Source organism: Gallinula chloropus (genome assembly GCF_964237585.1).
Source record: "Gallinula chloropus genome assembly, chromosome: 11".
Classification (NCBI taxonomy): domain Eukaryota; kingdom Metazoa; phylum Chordata; class Aves; order Gruiformes; family Rallidae; genus Gallinula; species Gallinula chloropus.
This window is the reverse complement of record NC_140096.1, coordinates 980,658-993,247: the sequence shown is the minus strand read 5'-3', so window position 1 is coordinate 993,247 and position 12,590 is coordinate 980,658. Positions and strand designations below refer to the sequence as shown.

Genomic DNA, 12,590 nt, shown 5'->3' with positions numbered 1-12,590 from the left:
AACATAATTTTGGCAATTTTTTGCACATGGTCCCTGCTTTATAAAAGGAAAATGTTCCCTCACCCTGCCCTGCTCACTTCCCGCTGTAAGGAGCTGCCCACTGAGCAACAAGCATCCAGGCCCCTTCCAGCTGAGCACACGGTGCTGGTTTTGGGGGTTTTGCTGCTGGGGTGGAGCTGGGCTGTCCTAGGGCGAGCCAGTGCCACAGTGAGGGTCCCTGTGTCCCCATGGCCCCGGGACACGAGGTCTAGCCAGGTCTGTGGGACGCTGTGGGGGCTTCAGCTCAGTAAGGAAGGGGTTTCCAACAGCTCCAGCTGAAAACTGGTGGGGAAATGGACTTGGCAGAGTAACATTGCCTGCCTGCCTGTTTCCAGTTACAAGCTGGTAACTTGTCTTGTTGTGCTGGTTCTGGCCAGGCCAGAGTTCACCTCCCCAGGCAGCCAGCACAGGTGAGCTGAGTTACCCCAGGTGAGCTGAGTTACCCCAGGTGAGCTGAGTTAGCCGGGCTGTTTCCATACCACCTGACATCACTCCCCCATAAGAAGGGCTGGTCGGGCAGAGGGTGCTCCTGGGTGTCTGCAGGGCAGTCCGAGTCTGGCCGGGTGCGGGGTCAGTCCTCCAGAGGTGCAGCACTCCGTTACCGCTGGTAGGTATTCTGAGGTCGCTGGGTGTGAGTGAAATTCGCTGTGGGCTGTTGCTGTTCCCCCTTCACGGTGATTCTGTCAGTGAACTGTCCTTACCCCAACCCGCGGGGGGTCTGTCTGCTTCCCCTCCAGGGCTGAGCAAGCAGTGTGCTGCTCGGGGCTGAACCGCCCCGTGAGCACTCGCCCAGCTGCACCCCTGGGCGCCCCTGGACCCTACAGAGACCAGTTTGTCCCGGTTCCTGGTCCCGTGCTCGTGCTGCGGGTGCAGGTGACGGGCTGCCTGCCCTTCGCGCCCCGCGACCGTGCGTGGCAGCACCGGCTCCCGGTAGGTCCGCGGTGCCGCCGCGCCCCGCGAGCACCAGCGCGCCGGCACCGGGCCCCCCTCCCGCCTCTCCCCCGGGCTGCGGGGCGGGTGCGGGGCAAGTTCGCCCGTAGCGGGGCGGGCGCCGATCAGCGCGAGGGCCAATGGGAGCGCGGCGGGGCGGTGCGCGCGGGGCCGGTGCCGGTGCCCCGGGAGCGCCGCTCTGCGCTTCCCCGCTCCGCTCTGCGCTTCCCCGCTCCGCCGCGCAGCAGCTGCCCGGTCCCGGCGCGGTGCCGCCCGGCGGGGATGCCCACGGGCGGGGTGTAGAGGAGAGTCCCGGTGCCCCGGGAGGATGTCGGGGAGCGGCGGAGCGCTGCTGCTGCTGGTGCTGCTGCTGGCCGCGCTGCTCGGCGCCCCGGGGGGCGCGCAGCTGGCAGGGGAAGCCGCCTGCCGCCCGGTCCGCGCCGCCTTCCAGGTGCTGCAGCCCGGAGCCAAGTGGGTGCCCGAGAGCCCCGTGCCAGGTGAGACCGCCCGGCCCTGCGGGGCTCGCCGGTGCCCTGGGAGAGGGGGCGCGTCGTGCCCGGGTGCTGCGCCCTGAGAGGGGTTTGCGGGGCGAGGTGGCTGCGCGGCGGACGAGCCGGGTATGGGCTGCGCGCTCTTCCGCGGGGGGATGCGGTGATCGCCGGGCTCCGCGCTTCGCGTGCGGCGGGCGCGCCCCACTGCCTCCAGCTGGGCTGAAACCGATCCCGCCGTTAGTCCCGGAAAGGGACATCTCCTGGGCGAGGGGGTCTCTTACTGCTCTCATTTTGGTTGGGGGGGTCTCTTGCCTGTCCGTGGCTCGTACGCAAACTTCTGCTGCCTGCAGAACCGGCCGTGCCCGTTCGCCTCTGCCCCGGGGTCCGGCGCGAAACGCGCGGGCGAGCGCGGCAGCACGACCCGGCGAGCGGAGGCACCGGCCGCATCTCCGCCGGAGCTGTGTTCCCCGAAGCGCCGTGTGCCGGGCGGCACCGTGGCGAGCACAGCTGCCATCCGAGGGAAATCCCGCTCACCCACACGCTCATCCCCTCCCGGAGCTCAAGGGCTGCCACAGCCCCTGGAAACGGGCAGCGTGCCGCTCTGAGCCGCCCCGGTACCGGGCGGGATGCGGTGACCGGGGCGGGAGGCTGTGAGGGGTGTGGGTGAGGTGTTGCTGTGCGTTACAGGTGGCTGTCTGCCTGGCAGCACCCCTCGTAACCTGCGCCCTGTGAGGCTGCTCTCGGTTCACATACCTGCATCCCTCTTTCCCATCTGTAAGTGTAGCTGAGACCTTGCTTCCCCTGCCTCGTGAAGGTCCTTCGGCAGCTTTTTGGTACCACGGGAGTGTCGGCTGCTGCGGGTGTGTGGCTGTGGGCTTGGAGTGTGTGTATGCAAGTGGATGGGTTTTGATCGTGGTGTTACAGAGCTGCCTGAAGAACGTGGGTGCTGTTGTGTTGGGTTGAAGATGCAGCGGAGAACGTCTGCCCTGGGAAAAAAGCCTGTGATCAAAGTCTGAGAAGGAAGAGGTAACAGGCAAGCGTGGCAGGCAGGGGAGGTGCAATGAGATCATTGCCAGCAGTAGCTGCTTTTAATAACTATGTGTTATTTCTTGCATTCAGCATCACCCAGGCCAGATACACAGGAGCTGCTTCAGCAGCGGTCTGCTGCAGCGCTGGGTGTGCAGGGCTGGGACTGTGAGGTGCTGCGTCTGCTCATTCAAATCCCACATCCTTTGGTCTGTATGGCTATAGTAGTAGGTGAGTTTACCAGCAGCTGTTAAACAGACCTTTGAGAGAGCTTAGATGTAAATCCTGATGAGAGAGAACCTCCCCTATCCCTTCCCATCCTTACATCCCTTTGCCATATAATTTTGACTCATTTTACTGCTCCCTTCAGAGCAGCTGCAGGAGCAGCACCTCTGTCCTGTGAGGCTTCGATGCCCTCATTGTTACGGTGGTAGCACTGGAAAGACTTTGTGATGAAACGTTTGCATGGGGAGTTGCTGGGAGGGGAGAGAGAGCTGCTCTTACTGCTGCTGAAATGACAAATTCTGTTGTCTGTAATCAAACAAATGCCTCCTTCTGCTTCTGTGAAAGTTAGTGCAAGGTTTGCTTTGGTCCCTAGGTAACTTTCTTGGAGTGTGTTTCCACAGCGAGAGGTGCCAGAGGGGTGGGCAGCTGGGGGCTCCTGGGTTGCTCCTGGTGGGTCCCTGCAGGCTGTGCTGTGAGTGCTGAGGCGCTGCTGGGGCTTCTGTGCTGCAGTGAATTCCCATCCTTTCCTCGGGGGACCAGTGGCATCCTCCATCCCAGCTGCAGGTGGTGCCTTTGCCTGGGCATCTTCCTTTCTCAGCAGGATTGGGGATGCTGGAGTTACTCCGTTGTGCTCTTACTCCCCCGGAGCCACAGCTGCATCCCTGGTTTTCCGCGGGAGGAGAGGAGCCCTTTGCCTGCCTGCAGAGCCTGTGGGTAGCTGGATCGATGCCTCCTGACGCGGTGGGTGTTTCAAGCGAACGCTCCCAGCTTGTTACGGTGATAAAGTTGCCACATATCAAATCGAAAGTGGATTTTACATTTGCCTAAGTACATAAACTTGATCATAATTAAAGCAATGACTGCTTGCTTATACCTTGGATCTGGCCCATCTTGCATGACTCTGTGTAGTAATTACAGTTCAGAGCACTTGCTTCTCCTAGTAGCAGCTGCATAAATCTCTGTAATAGGGGAACATCACTCAAGGACTATTTTCCAGGCTTCTGTTTATTGCTTTCCTTCCCTTCATACATCTGTCAATTAAAAAAACTTTTGGAGTTGCTGGCCACAAATCACCACGGAATCAATTCTGAGAGCCTCTGCCTATGGATCATACCACCCTGCACGAACCTGGGGTCTAAACAGCTTCTTAAAATGGGTGTTTTAAAAAATATATATGTTTTTTTTGGCAAAAGCAGAAAATGATGACTTCTGGAAGCCAGGCTTTGTGTTGTGAGTGGCTGTGGCTGAAGGCACCAGTAAAGGGAACGCTGCTGAGTTGTGACACAGGCAGGAGAATGTCCCAGGGCTCCGTGTTACGAGCTCAGCGGTGCGTGGGCTGGGGGGACATCAGCTCAGCACTCCCTGTGAAGCAGCCCAGACACTCCAGACTGGTACTTTTAATTAAATTAAAAAAAAAAGTGATTCTGATGAATGAGGGAAGCATCGTGCTGTTTCATGAGCTGTGTTAATGCTCTGGGAGTAATTCTAGCTGAAGGTGTGGGTTAGGCAGTGAGATGAAGCTTGGTCTCCTCTGGTCCTGCAGCCAGGGGACCAGGTTTTTGTAGCTCTGGAGCATGTTTTGGGATGCTCATAGGTGGGGAGCAGCAGAACTGAACGGCTGTCAGCTGTGGCTCCCTGTCTGGAGGGGTGGGAGGATGCAATGTGTGCCAGCAGCTTGACTTGAGCTGGCTGAGAGGTCTCTGCACCCTGCAGAGGACGGGAGGCAGGGTGATGGGATGGTGCTTTCTGGAGGTTTTTCTGCAGTTGGGACCTAGTGCCAGTGCATCAACCAACCTCCAGTGCTGTGCTGGGGAACTTTCTCAGCCACTCTTGGTCATTAATAACCAAAATATGTTTTTCTTACCCTGCCTTGGTTTTCTTCTGCCTTTTCCCTGCATAATTTCTCATCTATAAACAGCAGCTGGAATTGCCTTTATTTTTTTTCTTCCCCAGTCTATTTTCCTCTTCATTTTGCCATTTGAGTTTTTGTGTTTGGTTACACACTCTGTATAATGGGGCTGGTGCAGGTGGGTTGGGGGGGAAGAGGTGAGCTGCCTCCTTAGTGAGGCAGGGAGGAGGGATGAGTGTCTCTGCCCCTGCTTGTGTGGAAGCTGAGGAGTACTTTTCCTGGCAGAAATACTTGCTGGTGGTTCTCCTCTCCTCTCCCAGTGGAGTGCAGTTTCCAGCTCTTTGTCCATTCTCTTTGATGGAAACAAACATGAGTTCACCCTAGGAAAACAGAGGAGATTAACCTTTTGCTGCTGGCGTGGAGGTGTAAAGCTTTACACCTGCCTGGCTGAGCCTCTCCAGCTGCTTTTCTTCTCTATTTTAATTTTCCTGGCAGACACCATGTGCCAACACACAATTAAACTGAGAGTCCCAACTCTTCCCATCGGGCTCGCTGCCCCTTTGCTTGTGAGCTGCCTCCTTTGTGCTCCTGCTCTTTCATTCTGGTTTTTTCCTGAGTGGGACATTGCTGCTCCTTCCCACGCAGCCTTCCCATTTAGCTTAGCATGGTGGTTCAAGATCTGAGTTTACTAGATAATTGAGTTTTCTGTTCTTAATTATTTCAGGCCTGCAAGTTGCTCTCTTGATAGTTAAAAGAGCAGGAGCAGAACCCTCAAGTTTAGTAACCTCCCCAGGCAGTGGTTTTTATAGTGAGATCATTAAATTTCTTTATTTATTTTCTCCCAGGGGATAATTTTAACCACGTCCTGACCAGCATTCCTCCCACTTCTTGGAATGGCTGTTGGGGGTGTCTTTGTGCCTGCAAAAAACCTCTGTGGTGAGGGGGTGCCTGCAAATGAACTCCATGATTTTGATGACAGTACTGCTGATGCACTTGTTAGGAGGAAACTCCCACTCTGTAAAACTTCTCTTCTTTTAAAAGATGGGGTGTTAGGGCGTTATCATTGCATGGCAGTCATCTGGCCAGCACTGCAAGGCCTGGGGAGCATTTCAGAGTCAGATAGCCTCATGAAATGCAAGATGGAATAGAAAATAAAGGATAATTAAGCAGTGATAAATTTCCCATGTAGTACCCATGCTGTTCCAAGCCTAATCACCTATTGAATGAGGTTGGCTTATAATTGATATCTCTTTAATTAGGTTTTTAAAATACTAGTGCTTAACCTGGGTTCTGAGCAGTGGTGGTGCCTTCCCCCTGAACGCTGGGGAGGAGAAGCCAGTGCCAGATGCAGGATCCCTGTGTCACAGGACCTGAGAGAAGGCTTCAGTATTAAAAAAAGAGTGTGGAAATAGCTGCAGGGAAATCTGCTACATTTAAAGGTTGAATCACTGCTTTTCTCTGTTTAAAGCATGATGCTGACTGCGGAACAATTAGAGGGAGAAAATTACCACCCCTGACAAAGCTGATGCTTTGTGTTCCCAACACACTGGTGAGCAAAGGGGCTGGGACCAGGCGCTCTGTCTCAGGCTGCAGGAGGCAAAGGATGCCACGGAGCAGGGTAGCAGAGCTCTCCTGTGGTGTGTGGGGGAGCCTGGTGATGTAACGTGAAGCAGGGGCAGCTTCTCATTTTGACAGTGCCTGGGGGTAAATGTGGGGGAAGGTTCATCTGGTGTAAGCTGCTGTTGGATCTGGTGGGCAGGCTGGCGTGCTGGGGTGGGAAGCATGGCTTGGCAGCCTGTGTCTGATGACAGAGCTGGAGCTATCCCAGGCTGCTTAAAACCAAAATAGTCCTTCAGCCTCATGGAGCAGTTTGCAACTGCCTGCAGATGATGTTAAAGGGGGTTTTTTTGGACACTTAATCCACTGAAATTATTTTCACTTCTGCTGTACTGACCACCCACCTGTGGGAGTGACTGTCCATCGGTCTCATGTAATGCTCTGACTTCACCACTGCCTGGTCTGCAGGAGAAACTTCCCCGTGTGGGCAGGGGGGAGGAGTGGGGCTGCTGGGGTCACTGCGGCTGCAGGGATGAGCCCTCAGCTAGAGGCACATGCAGAACTACTGGAGCATTTACACTGCTGCTCCCCAAGATGGCATAAATGGCACAGCACTGGCAGTGTCTGTGTGCCTATGGAAGGGGCCACATCCAGCTCCTCACCCTGGGAGTGGGGGGTCAGGGATCCTACACTGGGTGTCACGTTGCTGTCACTGATCTTGCAGGTACTGGGGTGAGTGTCTGGCTGTGATGTGATGGAACTGTTGGAGTAATGTGTGGGATGGGTCCTTTCCAAACCTGGGATTGTGGTGATCTGTAGTGATCTGTAGGGAAAGGCAGGGCTGAGGCTGGCACTGCAAGGTGTGATGGCTTGAAGAAAAGAGGGGGGGTGGAGGTTGGGTGATAGAAACAGCGTTAGCAGCAAGGGCCATTAGGCAGTGGGATGGGCTCTGCTGTCCCACCAGCCCAGCGATCACTGGAGGCGTTTGTGTTGGATAAAATGCTTGGAGGGGGTGGACTGGGACGCAGGGGGTAGGGTTTAATGGCTCACAGGACCTTTTCCATGGCATTTATGGAGCCAGAAACACACCACTACTGAACTGATGTTGGTGCCTGATCCGTAGGCTTGCAGTGTGTTTCCAGGCTGTCCTGTCTGTGCCCACTGTGCTTCTGGAGCACGAGTGGCTTGCACAGCTCCTGGCACCTGGGGTGAAGGGTCTCCTGGTCTCCTGCAGCACAAGTGCAGGACAGTGTCCTCCAAGCAATGCTGTGAATAAAACCCGAGCACACAGGTCACAAACCCTGACCCAAACGTTGCTGGTCACAAGGCTCTGTCCCTCCTAGGTCGGTGTCTGCTGTGGCTGGGGCCAGTGGGGTGCGTTAAGGGCTCCTGGGGACTGGGGTCATGGGCAGCAAAACCCCCTCTCCTGACTGCTGACGTACAGATGGGACTCTGGGGCTGGTCACCATCTGGGAAAGCCTCATACAGGAAGGAGCAGGCAGATGGGAGTCAGGCCACCGTTGCCTGGCCTTCTGGAGCCGTGCTCTGTGCCAGGAAGGACCTTGTCCCTGGTAGCTGGTGAGAGTCCCTCCTGCCTGTACTGACCTGTTGCATTCACTGTGATGTTTCTGGTCTCTGGGGTTAGTTGGCCAGCTCTGTAAATTGTTTTAAGCCGCCAGAGTTAATTCCCAGGCTTTTTCCTCCTCCTCTGTGATCGCTCTGCTACAACATGCATCTGTCTGTACTTCACAGAAATAAAATCCATTTAAGGGGAGAAATTGGCTTAATTGCTAAAAAGAAGGATAGGAGGTGGGTAAATGACCTTGCTGCTTCCTATCCCTGGCTTTCACTGCACAGATCTCTTAATTGCCAGCTCTCAGATTTTCTATATTGGTATTTCCATTAATTGTGGAAGGCTTTTTTTTTAATTTGAAATGTGTCCGAGTATAATAAATGTGGGAGGAAATAAGCTTTGTATTAACAAGGAATTTATGGCTGCATTGTAGTGTTAAAGGGACCATGCTAAGCCTTCTTGTGGTGTGAATTGACTTGGATTTGACTTTAAAACCCCTCTTTAACTTGCTGTTATATAGCTGCTGCTCTCATTAGCACGCTGTCTTGCTGTTACACAGCTTTATGGCCCCTGCTATTTTTTGAGTGCATGAAAAACCTGTCCCTGGGCTCCTCTGGAGTGAGTTAGTCCCTGAACTGCTGGGACTCGATCCTCAGGTGTCAGTGGTGCTGCCTGTTTGTCAGAGGGATTGATGGAAGACTTTGCCCACCGTGTTTTGCTGAAGGGGAAACTGAGGCAGCGTGTGGGGGTGGAGCTGGGGTGGTGGTGTTGGTCCCACCTTGGGCTGTGCCCCTTTCTCCCCGTTTGCCATGTGCTGCTTTGCAGTGATGGCAGGACTTGGGCTGGTCAGAGCCTTTCCATGCCACACACAGGGCAGATGGGGTGTTTCATGGGTGCTTTTCCCAGGCTGTGTGAGCAGAAGGGATGGGGCTGGAGGGAGCAGGGCTGACACCGGGGCTCCTGCTGTCACCAGCCCTGTGCTCTGTGGGCTATGTTGTCCCTCAGCAGTGTGCATGAGTCCTCCTCAGGAGGTACACAACTGGAGTGACACTGATATTAATCCTGTTCCTCTAGGCTACACTTACAGAAGTGACTTTTGCCACTTTCTAGTAATTAGTGAGAGCAGATGTGGTAAGAGACTCTTGGGGAGAGGGGAACCTGGGAGGACACGTGATCCTTCCCAAACAAGGATGGAAACTACTGAACTGGCTTTTGACAAGGGAGAGGACCTCCACAGCAAACAGGAAGGTGTGGTGAGGGCTGAGGGATGCATGGAGCCTTCAGCCCTGCCTGGGCTGTTGGTTGTTGGCTTGGGGACTGCTCCCTAACCCTGGCTCTGGAAGGTCCTGAGCCTACTGGGGAGCGGCTCCTGCCCCGGTGTGCTGCCACTGGAGCTGGCAGGTTCTCCCTGCTGTCTGGCCCTGGATTGTTGTTTTTAATGGAGCTGTTGCTTACAGTCTGCATTTCTAACAGCAGCATTGGGTTAGATGTGGTTTGTCATGAGAGCTCTTGCTCTGCCACAGGCTTGTTGCTTGGTTTGCCTTTGCAGGGCCACAGTTGGCTACTGGAAGTTGTTTGAGACTCTTTGTTGCTGCTACTTCCAGCTTTTCCTGGGGTCTGAACTCAAAAGATGAATATTTTATTTCCCAGACTTTCTTTATGACCCTTTGGCTAACAACACTTCTCCTAAAGCCAAAGGTAACCCTGTCTCCTGCCTCCAGGGGCGAGTGCTCTGGGAATGTCAAACGCAGCAGCTCAGCATCACTGACCAGTGCTTTGAGTTGCAGCTTGAGATGTCAGAGCAAGTGATGCTTCCCTTGCTTTTGTACCATTCTGGTGATGACCAGCTGGAGGTGCTGCCTGCGCAGTTGCACGTCTGCACCATCCTGCTTGGTGCCTCAGGACCCGTCCCTCTGCTCTGGGACTGGCACAGCTGAAATGATGGACTCTGGGCTTTGCCTGTGGGGCTGGAGAAAGGCTGGGATGGTGAAAACGGTGGGAGGACTCAGGAGATACTTACAACTTAGAAATCTGCACTAAAAAAGAAGTAAATTGTTACTGTTGTGCCCTCCTGCTGTTGTTGTTATTGCTGTGGGTGTATGAGGATGGAGATCACAGGCAAATAATGCACTTGTTGTTTGTTTTAAGTTCCTATGCAGATGATGAGCACAGACTGTGTGCTCTATTCAGGGTAAATCCACAGCTTCAAACCCTGGCTCCTCTTTCCATCCCCATCTCTCCTGGCTGCCTGCAGCTCCTTTGCAGGGAGCTGGTGGGGACAGAGGGGTGATGCTCTGTGTTTGCTCTGCTCAGCACCAGCACTTCGGTGGGTGCAGGATCTAAAGAGAGCAGCGTGCTGGCACGTGTGCCTAGCAAGCTCTCTGGGGCTATTGCTCAGCATCCTGGCTCTGCCTTGTCAGCTGCCTTCCTGGGGGAAGGTTGTAAATTGTTCCTGAGCTGCTTGCTCAGGGCATGTTCCAGAAGTGTCATTGACTCACCCAAACTGTAACATCCGTGATGCAGTGCATGGAGCTGGCTTTTCCCCCCCTCACTGAGGAATCCACCTTCTGAAGTATGTTTTCCACCCTACTTATGTGTGTGTCTCTCTCTCCAGGGACTGATCTGCAGGTATGTATCCCAAAGGGATCCACGTGCTGCTCAAGGAAGATGGAGGAGAAGTACCAGGCAGCAGCCCGCCTGACCATGGAGCAGCTCCTGCAGTCTGCCAGCATGGAGCTGAAGTTCCTCATCATCCAAAACGCTGCTGTCTTCCAAGGTCAGCACTGGGGGGTGGTCTGGGCACACAGTGGGAGGAGGGGGCACCTCTGCTCCTCTTCCTCAGCACCTGACAGTCAGATGTGCAGGTGGCTGTAAGCTTGTTTTCCACTGGTTCTCATATGTTTGTGTATAATGGGTGTTTATTTGCAATAAATCACCTGCCTGGGTTGGTATATGGCAGCACTGCAGGGCTTGGCCTGAATATTCCTGTAGCTGAAGCAGCAAATGTAAATTTAAAGACTAAACCTCTTCAAGTGCAATTTAAAAAGAAATGAAAAAACCCCCTTCCCCCTGGGTCAGGCTGTGCAAATAGCATCCTGTGAGACCTGCCAGTCCCAAAAACACGCTGCAGCAACGTGGTAGGGCTGTGAACCCAGAGTCGTGCTTGGCAAGCACCTAAACTGTGCATTGGTTGCTGTTATCAATGGCAAAGCAGAGCTGGCTGTTCCACGTGAAGCTGGGTGCAGGATGCCTCCTTCACAGCTGTGGTCCCTGCTGCTCCCCATGGGATGTCTGAGTGCTTGGTGAACTGATGCCATGCTGTGTGGTGGCAGCTCCCTTCTTTTTCTAACTAGAATGTGAGGTCTCTTTAGCAAAACTGGTCTTTAACAAGTACTTTTCTGTTCAGGACACACACTGGTTTGTCTCACATAAATCTGCAGTCACTTTTTTAGGGCCTTTAGGCAAGTAAAACTTATTCCATCCATGGTTAATGTGCAGTGAAATGATTGCTTGTTTGTTGAGCACTCTCCCATTGAGGTTCCATTAATGGCTTTTTTGCCTATATTTAAAAAAGAAGGCACAGGCAATCAAGCATTGTTCCTTTGTGCTGATGTATTCTGCAAGGTAATTGATCTGGTTTTGTTCCTGCACTGCTAACAGCAAGACCCAAAGCCTGCTGAAGCCTGTGAGATCCTGGCAAAGCTCTGTTCTGCTCTGCAGCTGACTGATGAAGTCTGTGGTGGTGTTTTTCTCTGTAAGATGAAATTTCTGAGGTGGTAACAGCATCTTTTTTCCCCTCCTGATGCTTCCTAGTACAGTGCCCATTAAGTTGCAGTTCTGCCAAACAGAATGGGGTGAAACAAACCAGAGATGGGTTTCCTGGGCACTGGAGAAGTGACCTCTAACTTCAGAAACCATCCTGAATGTGTCCTGTCTGGAATGCAAAGTGTCTGCCACCTCCTCCTCTACCATTTGATGAAAACCATTGTACCCATTGGAGCTGTCACCATGTATGGGGTGATGCCCTGCAGTGCTGCAGGCTGTGCACTGTGAGTGCAGTCAGGTGCTGGACTCCCCACATCTTCTGCAGAGCTGAATCCCTTGCTCTGGTGTATTCCCCCTTCCTTTTTGTAACTGGGACTTCCACCCTGGCCCTGAGAGCCCTTTTCCAGTTGCAGGGGTTTTGGGGCAGATGGATTGCTGTTCTTGGTGGTGGGGAAGAAAGACACTGGCTTGAAGAATCCCTGACCACTTCTGCTAATAAAAAAAGATCATGACTGACTTTAAAGATCTTTTGCAATCCCATAGTAGAAGAAGAATGCCTGGCTGGAGCCATTGAGGGGCTCACTTTAACTACCTTGTATGAAGTGTTTTGGACTGGGAAGGGCAATTCATTAGATTTTAAATCATGTACTTTCATCTTTAAATTTAGCCTCAAAGTCTGTAGGAGAACATGTTTTTACTAGGTGGCTCTCCTGATTGCTGCTTGTTTAAGAGAGTTTTGATGGCTGCAGAGCCAGAGACCATTCCAGCCATAGAAACTGTGCTCTGACCCAGCATCTGGTGGTCTGATTTCTTGGTCCTTGGCACCTCTCATGGTAGGAGACAGGCTTCTGTCTCAAGGCACCACCAAGGGATCTGGTGCTGGGGTGTGATGCCTCAAACCCCACCAGCATGCCATTTGCATCCTCCCACACTGCTAAGGTGTGGGCCATGACAGCAGGCTGCAGGTCAGAAGACTTGCTGCTGCCCTGGTAGGGCTGGGGAGTGTAGGATGCCCGTGGCAGGGGTGTCCCTGGAGCTGTGCAGGCTGCGTGTGGCTGCAGGGGGTGCTGGAGTGGTCAGGGAAAGAGGCATTTGTGACTGGTTATGGATCCCCGTGGTCCCTGAGCCTCTCCTG

The 12,590-nt window shown here is 53.8% G+C and overlaps 1 protein-coding gene across 1 annotated transcript in view; it reads left to right on the top strand.

Moving 5' to 3' along the window:
- Nucleotides 1–1,297: 1,297 nt before the first annotated feature.
- GPC3 (glypican 3) overlaps nucleotides 1,298–12,590 on the top strand; it is a gene marked incomplete at its 5' end in the record, with an annotated part of 139,845 nt that continues 128,552 nt past the window's right edge. Inside the window, 2 exons of the mRNA XM_084268964.1 lie at nucleotides 1,298–1,466; nucleotides 10,305–10,466. Coding sequence (XP_084125090.1) covers nucleotides 1,298–1,466; nucleotides 10,305–10,466 — 331 coding nt within the window. The remainder of the gene's footprint in view (nucleotides 1,467–10,304; nucleotides 10,467–12,590) is intronic.